Source organism: Muscardinus avellanarius, assembly GCF_963383645.1.
Source record: "Muscardinus avellanarius genome assembly, chromosome: 3".
NCBI classification, from domain to species: domain Eukaryota; kingdom Metazoa; phylum Chordata; class Mammalia; order Rodentia; family Gliridae; genus Muscardinus; species Muscardinus avellanarius.
In genome coordinates, this window is record NC_137788.1 from 4,990,729 (window position 1) to 5,011,892 (window position 21,164).

Sequence of the window (21,164 nt, forward strand, 5' to 3'; positions counted from 1 at the left end):
GGTGACCGGGGAGGGCGGGGCCCGGCGGGAGGCGCGGCCCCTCCCCCGCGGCCGGCAGCGAAGCCCGCACTCCCGGCCGCCGGTCGGCGGAAGCCCCCCGGGCCCGCTCCCGGCCGGCGCGGCGGGCGGCGGGATCCCGGAGATCCCGACGCGTCCTCCACTGCCACCGGGACCCCACGCGCCGGCAGCGGCTTCCCCGGGAACGTCCTTCAGCCCCGGGAGCACGCGGGAAAAGCCCCAGCACGCCAATGAGCGAGCGCCTTCCTCATGACGGTCACGCTCTGAGGCGGGGCTTCCCTCCGCCGCTCCCGAGTTCCGGGAACCCCCTTTGATTGGCCTGGACGGCTTGGGAAACACTGTCGTGACGCCCAATGAAAATGCCACGTCTCGGCCTCGAGGAAATATTCCGTGTCGGCCTCAAGCTGATTGGGTCATCCTTTCGGGCTCTGGCCACTGGGCAGCTTTGTTTAGGTCTGGAAGGCGGGCTTTCCTGGGAGTGGGTGGGGAGGGGGCGTTGGTTCCTGACCAATCCTTTCAGTCCGTGGGGTGGTGGCCAGCCAATGGGCCGGGCGGATAGGACGCTCCTCCCGGAGAGTAGTGAGACCCCTGGTGCGGGGCGATTGGCGGCGGGAGTAATGAGTGGCAGCTGCGCGGCCCAACGGGCGCTGTGCGTGGGCCGCGGGGCGGGGCCAGGGCGGGTGCGCGGCGGCGGCGGGGTGGCTGGGCCGGCGGCGGCGGCGGTACGAGGCGCGCGCTCGGGGTCCCGGTCGCGAGGAGGAGGAGGATGTGGCGCGCGGAGGGGAAATGGCTGCCGAAAACAAGCCGGAAGGTAAGAGCCGGAGCGCGAGGGCCCGGGGGGCGGCGCGGCGGGCGGCGGGACCCGGCCCCGCCGGACATCCCGGGCATCGGCGGCGCCCGGCGGGAGCGCGGGGGCGCGGCGGGCGGCCGCCCCGGCCGGGGAGGGGGCCGGCGGGTGGGGGGGCGGAGCGCGGCCGAGTCCCGAGGTGACTCGCGGGGCGGCGGAGCGCGGCGCCCCGCACCCCACCCCCGGGGGCGGGCAGGGCCGGGGGGGCGGGGGGCGCGCGGGGCGGGGGCCGGGCCCAGCGAGGAGGAGGAGGAGGAGGAGCCGCGGCGGGCCGGCGCCTCCCCCACCCGGACCGGGCATCCCCGCCGCTCCCGAGCCCGCGGCGGCCGGCACCCCGGCGCCGGGCCCCGGGTGGGGGCCGCGGGGCGGAAAGTTTATCCGCCTCGGGCCCCGAGCCCCGGCCGGGCCGCTCGGGCCGGTCCCCGTCGGGCGGCCGCGGCGGCGCTCAGCCCTCGCGGGCCGCTCGCTCCCGGCGGCGGGCAGGGCCGGACGTACTCCGCACGGCCCCCTCCGGCCTGGCGGCGCCTCCCCGGAAAGCGGGGTCCCCGCGCCGGTCCCCGCCAGGGGGACCCCCTCCGGCCGAGCGCCCCGCGGCCGAGGGCCTCGTGTGACCCCTCCCCCTCGCCTCCCCGGGAGGGAAGGGGGCCTGCGCAGCATCCCCGCCCCTCGCCGCGCGCGCCCCGCTCCGGCCCCGGCCCCCTGGCAGCCAGGAGGGTGGGGTCTCCGTTTCGGGGGAAGTGAGGACCTCCACACTGCCTTGCCCTTTACCTTCCGTGACCCCGGTCCTCGCTTGGCACCGGGGTCGTCTGAGCCTCTCCCCGTCCGTGGAATCTTTTGGGGCCTCTGCACTCTGTCTGGTGACCCTTTTTGCCAGGACAAGGGGACTCAGGCCACCCCTGCTCTTCTCCCGTCACCCCAGAGGATCGCGGGGGCCTGTGCAGCTCTGAAGTCATTTCTAAATGGGAAAGCAGACACTTCTTCCAGATTATGTACACACTCTGCGCACTTTGCTGGGTTAGGGTGAGCTCATTTCCTGAGTACCCTTTGAGTTGCCCTCTTTTTCTTACGGAGAAATCTGGACGTGCCGGTGCTCCGTTTTCAAGTTATCTGTCCTGACATGTTTTTCTCTCCTTGGCGTTCCCTGTCCCTGTCCGGGTGAAGATGGGGCCCCTCCCCCCACGAGATGCAGGGCTGGGCTTCCAGGTGCCTAGTGCTTGAGTAAAAGGGGCCACGATAATTAGCCCCGTGTCAGATAGAAACAAAGGTATATTTTTGCTTCCAGTTGACTTTTGCGTCTTGGGAGAGGCAGCCTTCACCACTTGACACGACTCCATTGAGGGACGGGCAGTGCGCCTTCGGTTCTTGTTGCGCTGATGACTGTTGGTCTGTGCGTTAAGAACCAGACTTCGGATGCCCCACACTCAGGAGGCTTTGAACCTTCCCGGGAGATAAACTTCCCGATTCTTTTTTGAGAGATCTCATATCCTCCTTCTGGCTTCTGTTTCCCAGTCAGCCATATTTAGTGGGCCTGTTACCTTGACTTTTTCTAATTTTCCCAAATTGTATTCATGTTGGCTGGGTAAGGAGAAGCCATATGCCTCTCCATCCAGAATAGGGAGTGTAGACACCCATGTCGCCCACATGCCATTCGGGAAGAGGTGGCTTGGGTGCTCCTACTTGTACTAGAACCTTCCTTTGGCCATGGTGGTGTCTCTTGTGGGATCCAGACATTTCTTTGCATCTAGTACCTTTCAGGCAGAGGGGACATTTGAGTGCTTTCTATTTTTTGCTCCTCTGGTTCTCTCTTGGTGAAACAGAGATCATCACAGTGCTATATGCATTTGTTGACACGTACGTGCTTATAGGTCTGTGTGCGTAGATGAACTAACATCCCTTCCATATATAGAAAAGTTGGGTTCGATGATTGGCTCTGCACTTTGGGGGTGGGAGGGAGACTGTTAACGTGCAAAAAATATCTGTAATATATGTATTGCTCTTGTTGGTAACTCTTCAGGCTTAGAAGAGTCATCAGAAGAATCATTGGTACATGGCCAGTTCTCCCCACTTTTGTCATTTGTACTGTACGGAATGAGCAGAATGGTGACATCCTGAGCGCTCACCACGTCCCCGAGCATGTGAAATGTAGAGTGCTTGCCCGCGAGCACTCAGACGGAGGCGTTCTGAATTCAGGGGCACGATTCCCTGCTCGATTCTGCATAGGGTGAGCCGCTCTTCTCTGGACCTCTTACTGCAGTGTAGGGGAAAGGGGCTTCCCGTGTTTGGGACAGGTGATAGGAGATGGGCGAGTAGAATCTCTTTCTCTGTGACAGAGCTAGGGACAAATGGCCACAAATACATCTCCGCTGTATCGTTGCCATTTAATAACGAGAGGTTGTGAAATTAGGGAAGCACCTTTGGAAAGGTCTTGCCACTGGCCGAGAGGGTGGGAGGCTTCTTCCTCAGGCAGGCGGTGAGAGCCGGTGGGCTGCTGGGTGGGCTGCTCGGGCTCTGGTCAGGTGCTCACCCTCCTGCCTCTGGTTCCCTCCTTCACTGCTGTCACTCAGCAGTGAAGTCTGACTTTTTTGACAGGCGTAGTGTGGAGACGCGCCCTGGTCAATGGACTCTGTTGGGCTCTGAGAATTTGGGTCTTTAAGCACTTTTCTAGCAAAGAGGCTCTCCACCTCGGCTTCCCGAGTGAGGGGATGTGGTTATCCGGAGGTTTGGTTGGCACTGGGCTTCAACTGCTTAGACGTTGCCTTTCAGTTACAGTTGGACTGTCTGGTGGGCATAATACCATTGCCAGAAAGTAGTTTTTGGCCTCATTCCTCTTTTTCTTTTTGAGACTCTTTGATTCGTAAGCCATTTCAGTTTTGCCTGTTTCTATAACCAGCGTGATGGAGTTGTGTGTTTTTGGGGGCAGTAGTAGTGAGCCTTGGAAAAACCAAGAGCTGAAGATGTGCTGTGTGTTGGCACAGGCCCAGGGGAGCCGCCTCACTTCCGGTGGTGGCTCTTCATGTCCTGCTCCAGCCACACTCCTGCCTCTGCCTGCCTTTAGAGTCTTCCTTGCTGAGCAGGGCGTTCTGTACTGGGGCTGTGGAAGAGAACGGGGTACAGGTTAGCCGGGAGGTCCCGAGGTCACTGTCTAAAGTTGGACGCTTCTCCTTGAGTTTAACTGCCTGAGTTGTGCTCTCTGTGTCACCAGGCTCCATAGATGGCTGGAAATCAGCTTTTTCCTCCTCCTCCTCCTCAGTGCAAGGTGCTCTCGCAGTTAGCCGGGCTATGTGGGTGCTCTTGATGACTTTCTCTGTTACATATTTCTGTTAGAGCATCACTCTTCCGCCCCCTTCATCCCTCACCCTCCAGTGTTTTGGGTAAGGCTGGGTGACCTCTTCTCCTGTGTCCTCTTGAAGATGTGACTTGCCCTGTTCCTGGGAAATGCTGGGATGCTCTATCTCACTGTTGCGCAGATTCAGGACGTTGACATGTGCGCAGCAGCCTCTCCTCAAGGTCAGGTTGGGTCAGCTTTTCCTTTTCAAAAGAAGAGCACCACTCTTCCTTGCCTTGAGAGACATGTTGACGTATCTTGCTCAGCTGTTTTCTGTGTCTTAGTTTTCAGGCCCTGGCCGTTTCAGGATTTCCCCTTAAAATAGCATGTTCCCTAGGGTCCGCCAGTGTTGGGCTAGCTCCCCGTCTGTGGTAGGTGTTGTGTCTGTTTCCTGGTGGGATGTGAATTCTTTCTGATTTTGAGGTAGCCCTCTTGTCACTTATCACCCCTACCCATTCTCATTATTTGGGGCCATTCTTTGTCTCTTGTAAAGTTTGGGGAATACCCCTTTGTGTGCAGTTGTACTTCTTTCTGATTTTCTTATGGAAAAAGGGTAGAAGGTGATTGTCCTGTCTCTTCCTCGTTGAGCCAGGTGCCTTTTCCGTGGTACCGTCCGGCGTGCCCTTTTGGGGAGAAGTGATGTTCATATCTGTGCTCCATTAGCGCACTCACTCGTCCAGGAGCCCTTTGCTGGGCGTCTGTTCCGTGCAGGAATCTGTGGGGTTATGTGACTTTGCTTGAGACCATATTGGATCTCGTTAGCCTTTTAGTATGAATGACATTTTAGTGTGTCTTGTACTTGTCTTTAATAACGCCTTGTGAAATTATTTTCTGAATTTTAATTTTTTACATCATGATCTTATAAAAACATAATAGTGTACTATTCTGTCGAGCTTTTCAGTTCTCCCCTGCAGGAGTGGGGGTGGTGAAGAGGGTGGAGGGTGTACTGGGAGAGGCATCGAACAGCTTTCCTAGACTCTGTGTGTGTGTGTGTGCGCGCACATGTGTGCATTCCCACACAGATAAGAGTAAAGTCAACCTTAATCGATGGGACATAACTTTTAGGTTCTTTAGATGTGTGCCTGTTGGAATGCGTATTAAGCATGTGAACAGGAGCATTCTATTAGGTATCGTACAGAGCATGATGTCCCACACATCCTTTCCATAGGAAGTGGTAGGGAACTTCCTCTCTTCTGATTCACTGTATGGTTATCGCACAGTCAGGATTAAGAGCTTCTGTTATGTTTTTGCTGCCAGAAAGTGTTATATCTAAATCGAATGTCCATAATCATGGTGACCGCCGCTTCTGCTTATTATTGACTTAAGTCTGTACTTTTTAATGGTATTTTTGTGTGAATAGACTCATTCTTTTTGGATGCAGGTTAGGTATAAATAATGATAGCCATAAAAGTTAAGCCTAAAGTATGCTTTTTCTTTTCATTTTTGATTAAATGAGATTACTTTTTCCACAATGTACTTAGAAGCCAGTCCTTTTTTTTTTTGTGGTACTAGGGATTGAACCCAGGGCAGTCTACCTCCAAGCTACACCCTCCAGCCTTCTTTCTTTCTTTTTCTTTTCTTTTCTTTTTTTTTTTTTTTTGTGGTACTGGGGATGGAACCTAGGGACATTCTAAACTACACCTCCAGCCCTATTTTTTATTCTTTATTTTTAAACAGGGTCTCACTGAGTTGCAAAGGGCCTCACTAAGTAGTAGCTGAGGCTGTCTGTGAACCCTGATCCTCTGATCTCAGCCTCCTAAATGCTGGGATTACAAGCTTGGGTCACCATTCCTGGCACTATTTCTTATTCTTTATTTTGAAACAGGGTCTCACTAAGTTGTGGAGGGCCTCACTAAGTAGCTGAGGTTGTCCACCAACCTGCGATCATCCTGTCTCAGCCTCCTAAGTACTAGGATTACAAGCGTGTGCCACCATGCTTGGCGTGAAGCCAGTCTTGCTTAGGGTTTCACTCCAGTGAAAACTCTTGTGTGTGATTGTTGTAGTATGTGGTTGGCAGTGACCTTTAGTCTATGAGAATGTGTGAGCGAGTGTGTCTGTGGTGCCAGGGATGTTGTTTCTTTTGTGTTTCCATTATACTGATCATTTTCTATAGTGTTGTTTATCTTCTGGAATTTTTCTTGCCCTTCTTTGTCCAGTGGACGAAGCAAGGGATGATAGTGGTATTTGTTACTAGAAGTCACCTGGGGTGACACACTGAGTCCTTGGGCTTCTGGGCTTCCCCATGTAGGATTTTTTTTTTTCCCAGATTGGTGATTGAACCCAGGGCATTCTATTTCTGAGCTACACCCAGCTCTCTTTTTTATTCTTTATTTTGAAACAGGGTTCACTAAGTTGTTGAGGGCCTCACTGAGTAGCTGAGACTGACCACAAACCTGCAATCATCCTGTCTCAGCCCCCCAAATACTGGGATTACAAGCATGCACCACCACACCTGGTTCCCATGTAGGATTTTTGAAAAAAGTGTTTTCTCCATTAAGCTAGCTTCTTTTTGTCTCTGGCACAGTAACAGTGCACTTCTCTGGGCACAGTCAATGAGTGTAGTATGTTGTTGGAGCCTTCGCTTACAAGGAAGTGTGGGGTGTTCTCTTCCTGTTCCTTTTCTGGTGTATTGCTGTCTTTAGTCTTCGGTGGGTTTGAAGGTGAGAGTCAGAAGCTCTACTTCCTTGTCCATATAACTTGAAAAAGGGGCGTATGGCCGTTCCTTGTTTTCCAGATTATAGTGTGAATTTTTTAATTTTTAATTTTTGAGTGCCTGATGATGATCAAGATAAAGGTTGATCATACACTGTCAGATCCTTTTATTTTGTGCCATCCATGGATGCAGTGCCTGTCGGCTCTGTGATTACGCCACGCCGCTATTCTGTCATGAGAAAGTACTGGTGTACATACAGATGGTCTACCATCCTCTGATATTTGTCATGTAAGGAAACATATTTCTGTATATATGGACAGTGGACAGCAGTTCCTGATTTCTAATGTGGTGGGACACAGTAAAGGGCTTTTTTTCTTCCTCTGCCATCAGTATGCTGACTATATATTTCTAAGGTGATACTGCACACTTTGAACGCCGTTGCTTGTAGAAGGTCATGGGCCTCCTTGTGTAAAGACTGGTAATGTTTCCTGAGCATATTTTTACCTCATTACCCTGGACTTAAAAGAAATATTATGTACCCCACTGCAGAGAGAGGCCAAGGGTCAGCCAAGTTGTCTCTTATTTCCTCTTTCACTCTTTTTTTTTTTTTTTTTAGAGGATTGTTCATTTACTTTCAGTTGATTGAAAAGTGTAAGATGGAAGGACTAGAAAGTTCTAAAGCAGACGCTCCCACCGCCACCCCAGCAAGCTGCTCCTCCTTGGCCTAGTTGCCTGTTCTCTTGTGCACGAACCCTTTGCTCATTTGGGAAAGTGTAGTCCTTCCTCCCCCTCCCCACTTTAGTCAGGCCTTTCCCATGACTAAACAGCTCCCTTCCCAAGACTGAGCAGAAGGGAACTTTGGGGAGGTGTGCTAGCTGGGGACTGTATTCCCTCTGCTGTCTGCAGTGCGGCTTTCTGTGCACAGTAACATGCCTTGAAAGAAATGTTTGGGATCGAGCTCTCCCAGGTTCGGACGTGGTAATGCCTGAAGCCTGTGCGCGTGGAAGACTCTTTACCTCTTGCTTCACTTCTCATGCCATCCGAAACACCTCTTCCACATGCTCTCCAAGAAGTCCCACACAGCCACCGTACCAAACGCCAGGCACAGCAGCACATCCTGCGGGCCGGCTCTGGCTGCCCCTTCTGGAACCTGTTCTGGCTGGGTCCAGGCACATGCCTGGTACCGTTGGCATCTGCAGTCTTAGTGGGGCTGCCTGTGAAAGCCTCTGGACACACAGCGACCACCCACCCAGCAGACCGTGCGGTATCTCCCGCTTTCCTCTCAGTTGCCCTCGGGTAACATTTGCACAGTGAGTGACTTCCTCCTGTCCTCCACTTGACCACTGACGGAACGCCGGCAGCAGAGCATTGCTGGATCCCTACTTGCTGTTCTAAGGCGCTGAGAGACGGGGCCCTAACTGCCAGTGGTGGCGGTTCAGCCAGGCTGGACTGACCTCCTCATGGGCCTACACATTACTGGAATGGTCATTGACACTTTGAGCTAAGACTAAGGTCTGTGACAAGGGATTGGCCGCATGTATGATTCTGCTTAATCTTTAACATTCAGCAAAATGTATCCGTTATGTTAGAATGAGAGGCACGTATATCCAAAAGTACTCTTTTAACTTAAAAAAATAAAAAGGAAACCTTTGATTATTAAAAAACAGGTAGTATCTTTCTTTTTGTCAGCAGGGTTGATTTAGATTGACAGTTGTCATTTCCAGATATATATATAAATACAATGAACAATTTATCTCTTTAAAACTTAGACTTTTTTTTTTAATCCTTTTCTGAACAGTCATTTCCGAGTATTGCGTGCCCCAATGTTTTTCTAGACATTTGGATATTAAACGCCTGGAGCTATGGTACAGAGTATGAAATTATCAATCAGGAAACAGAAAGACGCTGTAACAAAACAATTACCCATTTGTGAGTAAAAGGAACTTAAAAGCGAAGTTTGGATGTGCAAATTCAGATATCTAAGGAAAGGTGGAATGTCAGCTTGGTTACTGTTTGGAAATTGACATACATACATACTTGTGGGGCACTTAGATGACAAATACATTGATAGGATTGTTATTTTAAGATGTTAAGTGGTTTTTCACTTTTAAAAGAGTAATTGAGATATAAAACAGCTCTTTTTAATGAAGAAAATGTAAACTTTGACAAAAGTTCAACAGAAAATATAGCATTTGAAAAGTAAAGATTCAAGATAAGGATTTTTTATTGCAAATCCACAAGGGGGTAGTGATGTTCTATCAAAGATACTTGTGGTGGAAATGTGAGATGATCTCTTTTAACATTTTAGATTTACAGATAAAGCTGGCATGTTTGCATTTTAACTTAATAAGATCTTTTAAAAATGTTTATTGGCAAAATTGTTTATTGCTTAAATTAAAAAAAATCCATTTTGGGCGAATGGCTATTTTAAGCTGTACCAGTGGTGAGAAGGGCAAATGTCCTTGCAGTTTTGTGCTTTGGAGAGGTTACGAAGTATCTGAGGGTCACTGTTATTTTCTAAGAATGTAGTAATCTTAAATTTCCTGGGAAACATTAGGAATCTAGGAATCAGTACTTTGAATGTCCCGGATAAGAAGATTTTAGTAAATTGTGTCTGAACTTCAAAAGTTTGTATTACTAGTTATAATTTCACTTTGGCCAAGAGAGGAAAAATGTGAATAACCCCACCACTGCTTTTCATAGTTCTAAATAATCTAAGTAAATAAAAAATTTGTAATCTCTCATTATTAGTTTAATTACATCATTAGATAAAAGCCTTTTTTCCTCCCTCATGGAAAAATCCCAGCAGCATGCTGCTGTTGATTGGATTCTCCCCGTTCTGTTCAGACTCACTTAAAGCTGGGTGTGGAGCAGCCCTCCGTCCACCTGGTCCTCTACGCTCTTGTCTGAGTGATATTCCACATGGGGGAGAATGATTTCACATTGGGATGGGATTATGGTCTACTTGTTTAGAGACACAACTGACCCTGTCTTTAAAAATATTAATCCTAATAATAATGTGAAACAGTTCTGTGTGTTAGAAGTAATTATGCTTGTTCGTGCCACGTATATTGTGTTTTTTCATTTTTAGTTGAGGGAACAGGTTTTTAATAGTTTTTCTGTCCCCTTCCCACTTCCTTCATTCTGAGCAAGGAAGGGCAAGTTCTCCCACCTCTTTTATTAAATGGCTTTGGTGATTTAACGTTCCCAAAGATCCACATACTAGCTCAGCTCTACTGGGAGCTGAACTATGACGTCAGCATTTTCATTCATGAATTTGATGCCTCTGAATCTCTTTCCTCGTTCTGTACTCCCGAGCTGACTTCTGGCACGTGCCTAGATCAGTTTACCTTCAGTCAGCTCCTAAGTCAACGTACAAGGTAAAGCAGAAGATAAGATGGAGGGTTTGATAGTGCAGTGGTTGCTGGCGCTGATTTGCATCAGTGCAGCGGACGAGGTTCCTGGCCAAACAGTGAGGTCTAAAAGCAGTCAGTTTAATTGTCACATGATTTGGGGACTGAACTGTGTTGCGAACATAGTAACGCAAAGGCTCCGTGCTCCATGGAAGTCTACGGTGCTGCGCTCCAGCGCCTTTGTTTTGAAGTAGGCTTTCTTTTATCGCTTGGCTCAATTGGTTCTACTTTATTTCAGAGGTTAGGCCTGGAGATTAAACTATGCTGTGTACAAATTACTTTTGAGGTGACTTCGGGTTTTGGGGGAGCATTTTCTTACTCTTGAAATACTTTAAATAACAATTCCTTGACACTCCTGTCAGTTCCATAACAGCATCCCTTGTGTTGGTTAGACTTCACCTCCCCCTTCATTGTACACGTGCGTAGCTGTGGGCTCCAGCGTTTTCCCCGCGAGGTGGCTGCTTGTAATTTAGTACTGCCTGAAGAAATCTTGCTTGGAGCTTTCCTCTGCAGGGCCATGTTGGAGGTTGGGCCTCTGGCCCCTGGGCATCTTTCAAGCCTCCTGTGGTTGATGAATGGTGAGCTGTAAAAAGTTCATTTTGGCCACCTTGAGGGTTTGCTGACTTTCTGGATACTTAATTGCTAAGAACATTTAGAAATAAAATGTGTTGCATTTCGGAAGTACCATTTTTAGCTCAGTTATAATTCGTGGTTAGAGTAGATGGTTCCAGTACTTTTGGACTGATACCCATCCTTCTCTAACCCCCTCTGGTGCTGGGCATCAAACCCGAGCCTCATGAATACCTGCTGCTTGAGATGACTCTGTGTGTGTGTGTGTGTGTGTGTGTGTGTGTGTGTGTGTGTACTGAGGATTGAGCCCAGGGACATTCTACCTTCAGGCTGCATGGGCCTGGTTCTTCCTAGGTTGCTGAGAGCCTTGCTAACTTGCTGAGGCTGCCCTTGAACCTGTGATTCTCCTGTCTCAGTCTCCCAGATATTGGGATAATAGGCACGCACCATCATGCCTGGCTCCAGATGACTTTTTAAGCCTTGTGACAGCTCAAAGATACTGTCTCCCCCCCTCTGTAAATGGAACGAGAGCTTTGCGCTCCTTTAGATTGAGCTGAGCCGTCTGAGGGCAGGAGGGGCAGAGTGGTCTGTGTGCTAGTCTTCTCCTTTAAGTAGATGTACCACGCAACCTGGAGATACATGCATTTGAGGGCATGAATGATGTTTGTTATTTTCCCTAAGAATTAAATGCTTTGATATCATTTAAATATAGTCTATAGGAAGGAATCTACTTTTAAGTACTATTGAAGAAAGAATATTTAATGGTAGGGGCCACTGTAAAACCTAATTTTCAGAACTGTAGCTCTGTAGGACCTCTGAGGAGTTGTGGGCTGTGATGACTAGATTCCCAGTGTTGGGAAGACCGCTGCAGCATCAACATTGCCATTTTTGCCCTTCTCTGGACCAAACAGCGGTAGGTTTGGCCGCGAAAGCTTCCCAGAGCTTTTTGAGCAAGCCCAGTCCTGGCCAGTGCTCCTTTCTTTCTGTAGCTGGGAGCACTGGCCAGCAGGACCGGTCCTCCAGGAAGCAGCATGTTTGCCGCTGGCCTTGCTGCCTGTGTGGCCTCCACACTTGTGCGTGCTTAGAGATCAGTCCCCTTCTCCATTCGCTCCAGCATCTCTGAGCTGCCTTTCTTCACCTCAGATGCCATGAAATGAATGACTTGTTTGTTAATGCTTTTAAGGGGAGCCATGTGTTGGGTAAAGCATTGTCCTACACTCGACCTCTGCAGTTCTTCCCATTTTATCTTACACTAAGAAAGCTGTGAAGTGGGATGTATGGAATTCTTGTACTTTGCTGATATGTAGCTGTTCTGTGTACCCCCCCCCCCTTTGAGGTACTTGCTCCAGGTCAAGAATAAATACTTAGTTTCCAGTCCAGTAGGAAGAAATTGAGCTATAGCCACTGAGTGCACATAGGGACTACTTTTTTTTTTTTTTTTACAGCTTTCTCTTGACCACATTATGACTTTTTTATTAAAAAAATTAAAAAAAAATTCAAATTACAGTTTTTTTTTTGTGTGGTACTGGGGTTTCTGGAAACCCTTCTAACTCAGGGCTACACTCCCAGACCTATTATTTTTATATTTTTATTTGGAAACAGGGTCTCTTAAACCAGCACAGCTGGCTTCGAACCTGCGCGATCCTCCTGTCTCAGCCTCCCAAGCGCGGGGATGACAAGCGTGCACCACCACGCCCGGCAGAATTACAGGTCTTAAAGAAGATGCACAACCCAAAAATGTTTAGTCTTCCTGGTTATTCCCTATGATAGACTTAAGGGTATATAGATATGGATAAGAGTTCATTGTTTTGGAAAATAGACTTAAATAATATATATTTAATATATGATTTCAGATGATCTGCTTAACCTCAGATGTTTTATGTTCAAGGTAATATTTATGTTCATTTAGATGTATTTTTTGGAGTTGATTAATATAACTGTTATTAAAATGTATCGATTGCTAGTAATTCAGTAAATAAAAACTTTCTATTAAGAAACTGGTGTGGATTGGGGAGTTGCTGCGGGTCCACTGTAATTGATCATGTAGGATCTTCACTTGGACAACCTCCCCGGGCTACTGTAGACCTGGCGTTGGGGGAGGCTGTGAACATAATTCATTTTGGAAAGTTTCCTTCAATATTTAAAGCTACTGAGGGGCAAGTTAAAGTTCCTGATGTTCTTGTAAACATTCCCTGTCTTGTCCTTTGCATCTCTGCTGTTATGAAATGTGCAGGCTGAATCATTTGCTCGACAAAGATTCGATGGAGGTTTCTTCCTCATTTAGTTTTATTGATGGAGGCTGTTGTGCTAAAGAGAAAGCTATAACGAGTGGAAAGGTGGTGAGTGGGTACTCAGAGCGTTTGAAGTACTTGTCTTTCTTCCTAGGGGTCCTCAAGAAATTGATCATAGATTACCTGACCAAATTTGAAGCCCAGAAATTTATTGCTGGTATTCTGGGGGGGGGGGGAGAAGAAACATCAGTTTTTCCGTGCTGAATCTGATTATTCTAAATATGACCCATTGCTGCTTGCCGAGGTCTTTCTGATGCAAATGTGGTGATAGTGGCAACCTCTCTAACGGGGCTGAATATCCTTGACAGCTTTTAGCTGTCCCCTCCAAGTATTTTTAGTGTCTTGCCTCTGTGGCTGTCTGGAGGAGCTGAGGATGATTTAGCTGCTCTGGTGCCGCTCCAAGTTGTGGGATGGGCTCTGCTTCCTCTTCACTGTCCTGCCCGCCCCGCCCCGCCCGCCCGCTGAGCTCCTTGCCCTTGGCCTTCGACGCAGGGGCAGGCAGGACTGTCTGTTCAGTAAAAATAAAAAAGACATGATTTTCAGAATGCTTTTAAAAATAAATGCTGGTTAGTGGTGATGTTGTACAACTGTGTGGAAGTACTTACTGCCACTAAATTGTATGCTCAGAAGGGGCTAAAATGGTAAGTTTTATGTTGGGTATATTTTACCACCATTAAGAAAAAATAAAAATTTCAAATGGATTTGAAGCCTAATGAGAAAAGTAGTTATAAAGTTCTAAGAATGAGCATACAGCAGTATTTTCATTATCCTAGGGTTGGAGATTGTGCCTTAAATCATCAAATCTCTCTCTCTCTCTCTCTCTCTCACACACGCACACACACACACACACACGCACACACACACACGCACACACAGTAAATAAATGATGGTTATCAGAATTTGAGGTTTATAAAGCAGGGCGTGGTGGCGCACGCTTGTAAATCCCAGCATGCAGGAGGCGGAGACAGGAGGATCACAGTTCGAGGACAGCCTCAGCTACTATGTGAGGCCCTTTGCAACTCAGTGAGACCCTGTTTCCAAATAAAGAATAAAATATAGGACTGGAGGCGTAGCTCAGAGGGTTCCATTCCCAGTACCACAAAAAAAAAAAGAAAGAAAAAAAAGAATTTGAGCTTTGAGCTTGCCACGCTGTGCTTGTGCGCAGTGCACTGTGTGTGTGTGTGTGTGTGTGTGTGTGTGTGTGTGTGTGTGTGTATAGTGATCTTTGGATGCGTTAATATTCACAGTATTTATATTTTAAAGAGGGCTGGCTGGCTCATTCAGAAAAAATCTGATGTTTATAGTGGATACTTGGTAAGATAAGTTGTTTGATGTTGATGCCAGAGAAGACAAGCCAGCTTTCCTTTCAACTGGAGCAGCTTGGATGCAAGGATCACAGCCACTCAAGTTAGGCCAAGTAGGGGTGGCTCCAGTCTAGGAAGAGCAGAAGCAGCCGCAGCCTCTGGGACGGGAGCTGAAGTGCAGTGACCCTGCCGTTTCCCCCAGGGCTGAGTTGGGCTCTCCGAGGACGCCAAGGTCCAGTCTGCTGGACCCTCTGCCCCCTTCAGTTTCTCCTTGGGATGAGCTTCCTCTGCTGGCTCTCTGGCTTCAGTTGCATGCATGGCTGTCCTGCGGCGGCCTCAGTCATGGCTCCTGCACATCCTGACTTTAGTGCCAGTGCTCACCACCATCTGACTCCCCTTTCTGTGGCTCAGTATGAAAATACTCAAGGCAGAATGGACTGACTTCTCTCAGCCAGTAGCTGTGTTTCCATAGGCCAGGTGTTCATCTGGAAGCTTGGTTAGGATCAGTGGCCTGCTGATTTTTTTTTTTTTTTTTGTGTGTGGTACTGAGGATTGAATGGGGTTCTACCATGAGCTATATCTGCAGCCCTATTTTATTTTTTATTTTGAAGAAAGGTCTCACTAAGGTACTGCATGCTGGCCTCAAATCTATGATCCTCCTGTGTTAGCCTCTCAGGTACTGGGATGCATCTCTGCAGATCATTTAGAGAAGTCAGTTGAGGAGGGCACGGTAGCAAGGAGTCCTGGAACCACAACTCTGTCTCCATCAGAATGCATGTAAAAGAAAGGGCATTAACTCCTAAAAGAGATTCTTAATGTTCAGTTTGTTAGAGTGATACAGTATTTTGCAGAAAATGTTCACTGTAGCTACAGATAGCAGGCCAAATGTCCTGACTCAGTCAGGTTGTGTTTATGTAGAATAAATTCAGCAGTTAGTTGGGCTGGTGGCCCATACTTGTAATCCCAGTACTTGGGAGGCTAAGACTGGAGGATTGCAGGTTTGCAGCCAGCCTCAACTATTTAATGAAACCCTCTGCAACTTAGTGAGACCCTGTTTCAAAATAAAGAATAAAAAATAGGGCTAGGGGTGTAGCTCAGAGGTAGAATGCCCCTAGGTTCAATCCCCAGTATTGGGGGGGTGGGGAGACAGTGGGTCTGTAACTGTCCCAAAAGCAAAGCCCGGATGTCACCGTCTGTTCTGTGTAGGCTTTGCCCTGTGGGAGTTCTCAGAATTAGGCAGACATTTGGGCTGGCCTCTTCCCCTTTGCCTGGCTATGGACTAGTACACGTAAAAGGTTGGTAAGAGGGAGACGCTTCCTTCCGAGTGGGCAGTGGGGGATGGACAGCGCAGCCTCTAGCCTTCAAGTGCCTGAGGCCACCGGCTTGGCTGCATGTAGCCTCCCACCTCGGCCCCTAGTTCTCCACGCTGTCTCAGGTAGGAGGAGGAAGCAGGATTATAGGACAGGTGAAAGACTGAGAGAACGGTAGCTTGGGGTCCCACGTACAGGGCTGAGGCCTGCACAGCATTGAATTACCTGAATTCAGAGCATTAGGTAATTGATGTTTCATAGTGGTGACCTCTGGGTGTACAGTAGTCAGAAAAGCAGTGCTTACTGTTATATATAATGTTTTAAACATAACCATCTAAGTAGTTTTAGTAGTTTAAGGGATTTGATTCCTTTTTTAATAACAACTTTATTAAGGTATAATTCATATACCATAATATGCACCCTTTAAAAATTTAGTGGCTTTTAGAATATTTACATGGTTATGCAACTATCACTACTATCTAATTTCACAACATTTTCATCACTCCAAAAAGAAAATCTGTACCCCTTAGCAGCCACTCCCCATTCCCCTCCCCCCAGGCAGTTATTAATCTTCTGTCTTTATGGATTTGCCTATTCTGGACTTTCATATAAATGGAATCATACAAGTATTTGTTTTTTATACAAATTCTTAGCTTATTTCCCTTGACATATGTTTTCTTTTTTTCATGTTTTAGTACTGAGATATACCCCCCAATCCACAAATGTGTTTTTATTTTGTTTTGTTTTTTCTTGATTGAACCAGGGCCTCTGGCATGCTAGGCCAGTGCTCACCACTGAGCACCACCCCAGTCCTGGCATAATGTTTTTCTGTTGTAGTGTGTATGTTACCTTATTCCTTTTATAGCTGGATAATACGGTATTATAAGGAAATACCAAATTTTGTAATCTGTTCACCAGTTGGAGGACATTTGAGTTACTTCACTTTTTGGCTATTACAAGAACTTGCTGCTGTGTACATTAATGAATGAGGTTTTGTGTAGATATGTTTCATTTGTCTTGGGTAAGACACCTCGGGGTGGGATTGCTGCATTTCACGAGTATTCTTGTTTTAGCTTTTCAAGGAACTGCCAGGTTGAGTTTTAAAGAAGCCGCAACGTGTTCTAGTCCCACCAGCAATAGCTGGGATTCTAGTTTCTCCCGGGCCGGCTAACACTTGTCAGCTCATCGTTTTTAGAGCCACCCTTGTGCTGGGGGTGGTGTGTCCTTGTGGTTTTGATGTGCGTTTCCCTAATGACGTGAGTGGCTGGGAACGCGTGCTGGCCTTTGTGGATCTGTTCAGGTCTGTTGCCATCACCAACTGAGTCGATGGGCTTTTCTTTAGCGGTTGGGTTATGAGTTCTTTGTATCTTCTGCATGTGAGTCCCTTAACACATGCACGATTTGCAGACGTTTTCCCCCATTTTGTGGGCTACCTTTTCTCTTTCTTGAGAGTGTCTGTTGAAACGCAGACGTTTTAAATTTGATGAAGTCCACTTGTCTCTTGTTTTTGGTGGTTGTTTATACTTTTGGTGTCACAGTGAAGAAACCATTTTCTAATCCAAGGTCATGAAACTTTTAAGCTTTTTCTTTTTAGGGGTACTGGGGATCAAACTTGGGTGTTCTACTTCCAAGCTACACCTCCAGCCCTTTTTATTTTTTATTTTGAAATGGTCTCACTAAGTTCCTCACTAAGTTGTCCTCAAACCTGCAATCCTCCTATCTCAGCCTCTCACGTACTGATATTCCAGATGTGCACCACCAGGCCTGGATCTGACTTTTCTTCTAAGAGTTTTAAATCCTTCTTACATGTAGGTTTTGAATTCAGTCTTTAGTTTATTTTGTGTATGGTGTGAGGTGGGCTTTCAGCTTCATTCTTCTTTGTGTGGATGTCCAGTTGTCCAGTACCATCTGTTGATGAAGACTTTCTTTCCTCATTGCAGTATCTTGATACCCTTGATACCAGTTGACCATAAACATGTGGATTTATTTTTGAAGTCTCGTTTCTGTTCCAAAATTGTACTTTTTAGGTTCTAAGAGAGCAACTAGATATTCTTATTTAATTTTTAATTTTTATTTATATTTTGCTACTGGAGATTGAACCCAGGGGCATTCTACTTCTGATCTGAATATGTCTATCCTTCTGTCAGTACCACATTGTCTTGGTTAATGTAGCTTTGTAACAAGTTTTGAAATAAGGTACTAACAGGTCTTCAGCTGGTGTGTGTGTGTGTGTGTGTGTGTGTGTGTGTGTGTTGAGGATGGAACTCAGGGCTTCTTCTAAGCTAGGCAAGCACTCCCCCATCGAGCTCCATCCCCAGCACCTCTCGATTTTATTTTTAGATGGGGCCTTGCTAAGTTGCCCAGGATGGCCTCCAATTGGGTCCTCTCCTCAGCCTTGGAATAGCTGTTCTTACGGCTGTGCACCATGGGCTTAGCTTCCAGCATCGTTGCTTTCAGGGTGTTTTGGCTATTCCAGGTCCCTTGCATTTCCATTTGAATATTAGGATCAGCTTGTTAATTCTACAAAATGGCACTTCGGTATGTTAAATCTCTCTATCTTTTGGGGAGTTAAAATTCTTTTTATGGATCTACTGTCTGCTTTGGAACTTCTGGTCAACTCAAGCATCTTGCCTTAAAAACAATACTGTTGTTTTAACGTATTAATGCATTTGGCTTCCTTGGTGAAAATGCTAGGCTGAAATTGTACTTTCTAGGTTCCAAGAGAGCAACTAGATATTCTTATTTAATCTCTTAATTTTTTATTTATTTTTTGGTGCTGGGGATTGAACCCAGGGGCATTCTACTTCCAAACCACACCTCCGTCGCCCCCCCCTTTTTTTTTAAAATTTTTGAAACAGGGTCTCACTAGGTTGATGAGAATCTCAGTGCTTGCTGAGGCTGTCCTCAAACCTGAAATCTTCCTTTTTATCTTGGCCTCCCAAGTACTGGGATTCCAGGTATACCCACTTCATCTGGCCCTAGCTATTACTTGTAGACTACCCAGTGGCTTCTTGTGGTCTGCATTTTTTTTTTTTTTTTTTTTTTTTTGGTGGTACTGGAGGTGGAACCCAGAGGCTTTCTACCTCTGGGCTATACTCCCAGACCTATTTTATATTTTATTTGGAAACAGAGTCTCAATAAATAGCTGAGGCTGGCTTTGAACCTGTGAGATCCTCCTGTCTCAGTCTCCCAAGCATGTGCCACCACACCCGGCATGGTCTGTATTTTTTGATTTGGAAGTTTGTTGATGACTTGTCTGTATAGAAAAAGTAGAGGTCACTAGAATGGGTCTATTAACCAGAGTGGTTAACACATTCTGATTAATAGAACATTAACAGCCAGGCATGGTGGCACACGCTTGTAATCCCAGCATTTGGGAGGTTGAGACAGGAGGATCGCGGTTCGTGGACAGCCTCAGCTACTTAGTGAGGTCCTTTGCAACTCAGTGAGACCCTGTAGGGCTGAGGGGTGTAGCTCAGAGATAGAATGCACCTGGGTTCCATCCCCAGTACCGCAAAAAAACAAAAAACAAAAAAACCCCAAAAAACTAAACAGAAAAACCCCAACATATATGAATATGAAATTACCAAATAAGAATATGTCAAAATAAACTGTGACATTGAAGTTTATGCAATTATTATTGCTATTGAAGACAGCAGAAGAAATTTGAGTGCTTGTAGACCTTTAAGGGCCATGTGAACATCAGTTATTGTTATACTTTTGAGTCAGTTCTTTTATTCAACAAATAGCAAAGTTCTTGTTTGTGCCTGAACCAAGAAAGACAGACTCAGTCCCTGTCCTCATGGTGTTAATAGGGGAGCTGACATTAATCAGCCTTGTGAAGGCGAGTGCATACACGGATTTGACTAGCTGAGAGCTCAGAGGCTTGTTGAGCAGAGCGCTGGAGGAACGTGGGGGCTAGTTGAGAGAACGAGGAAAAGAAGTTTCAGGAATCCGGTGGCTGGTTAGTGAGCTGTGCGGAGATGATTGGGTTCTTCTGGCTGTGTATAACTTGTGGGAAAGATTATCTGAAGACTTGGTTGTGGTCTTTACTCTTCCCCTTAAGTAACTTGTGACTTGATCCTGTTACTTAGTCTAAGTTTGCTTACTTACTGATTTTTTTGTGTGTGTGTGGTACTGGGGGTGGTGGTGGTGGAACCCAGGGGCTTTTCTACCTCCAGGCTATACCCCCAGCCCTCTTTTATAATTTATTTGGAAACAGGGTCTCACTAAGTTGCTGAGAGCCTCACTAAGTAGCTGAGGCTGGCTTCGAACCTGTGCGATCCTTCTGTCTTAGCCTCCCAAGCGCTGGGATTACAAGTGTGCGCCACCATGCCCGGCCTACTTACTGATTTTCATTTTTTATTTTTTATTTATTTATTTGGTGGTACTGGGGTTCCTGGAAAAATGTTAATTCTTTTTTTTTTTTTTTTGGTGGTGGTTCTGGGGTTCCTGGAAACCCTTCTACCTCCGGGCTACACTCCCAGACCTATTTTATATTTTTATTTGGAAACAGGGTCTCTTAGGCCAGCGTGGCTGGCTTTGAACCTGTGCGATCCTCCTGTCTCCGCCTCCCAAGTGCGGGGCTTACAAGCGGGCGCCACCACGCCCGGCTTGCTTACTGATTTTTAAGCTTATTTGTATTTAGATATACTCCTATGAAAACATACAGAAATGTAGTCTTTGGATAGGTTATTCTCAGGTAATTACAAAGCAATTATTTTTTTTGGACTTCCATGGTTGGAATATGCAGTACTAGCAAGTTGAGTGTGTGTGAGTGTGTGTGTGTGTAATTATTTGAACATTTTCCCTAGTCTTTGACATTAGGGTCCACTTCATTACATACTTAAACAAATCGAGAAACCTGTATGGACAAAAGCCTGCAGGGAGCAGGTGTGGATGCGTGTGATGGAGGCAGTTCATCGAGCTGTCAGAAGGTCCTGGGAAGGCCAGGGGAGACTTCTGGAGGAGGTGGAATTTCACTTGGAATCACTGACAGGCAAACATGGTGGCTGGAGGAGAAATTGCAGTAGAGGAAACAAAGCAAAGGCTCGGAGAGGACCTGGGTGTTCAGAACACAAGTGGGTGGGCAAATGCACCTGGGAAAGTAGGTGGGCGTCCGGGTTTTGTCCTCTGCTCTGGGAAAGGCTTTGAGGATTTTTTTTTTTTTTTAGCAGAGGAGTGGACCTGATTGGATAAAGTGGATTCTCCTTTAAGATGCTAGTAAGGGCCCCCTGCTTACCTCTGTAGCCGCTGCACTGCATACACAGCCCAGCCACACTCACATCATGTTAAGTTTTCTGGGTTCTGATTGTGCTAGATTCCCATGCTTTGCATGGTTGTAGACTTTGCACACTCGACTAGAGAAGGTCCTCTTCCTTCACAGTGCAGGTACACGATTCAGACGGGCTCCCTGAGACACACACACACACA

At 47.1% G+C, this 21,164-nt stretch overlaps 1 protein-coding gene across 6 annotated transcripts in view; it reads left to right on the forward strand.

Moving 5' to 3' along the window:
• Positions 1 to 758: 758 nt before the first annotated feature.
• CAMTA1 (calmodulin binding transcription activator 1) overlaps positions 759 to 21,164 on the forward strand; it is a gene marked incomplete at both ends in the record, with an annotated part of 865,599 nt that continues 845,193 nt past the window's right edge. For all 6 annotated transcript variants that reach the window (XM_080693322.1, XM_080693323.1, XM_080693325.1 and 3 more), the window contains one exon: positions 759 to 829. In XM_080693322.1, coding sequence (XP_080549448.1) covers positions 785 to 829 — 45 coding nt within the window. The remainder of the gene's footprint in view (positions 830 to 21,164) is intronic.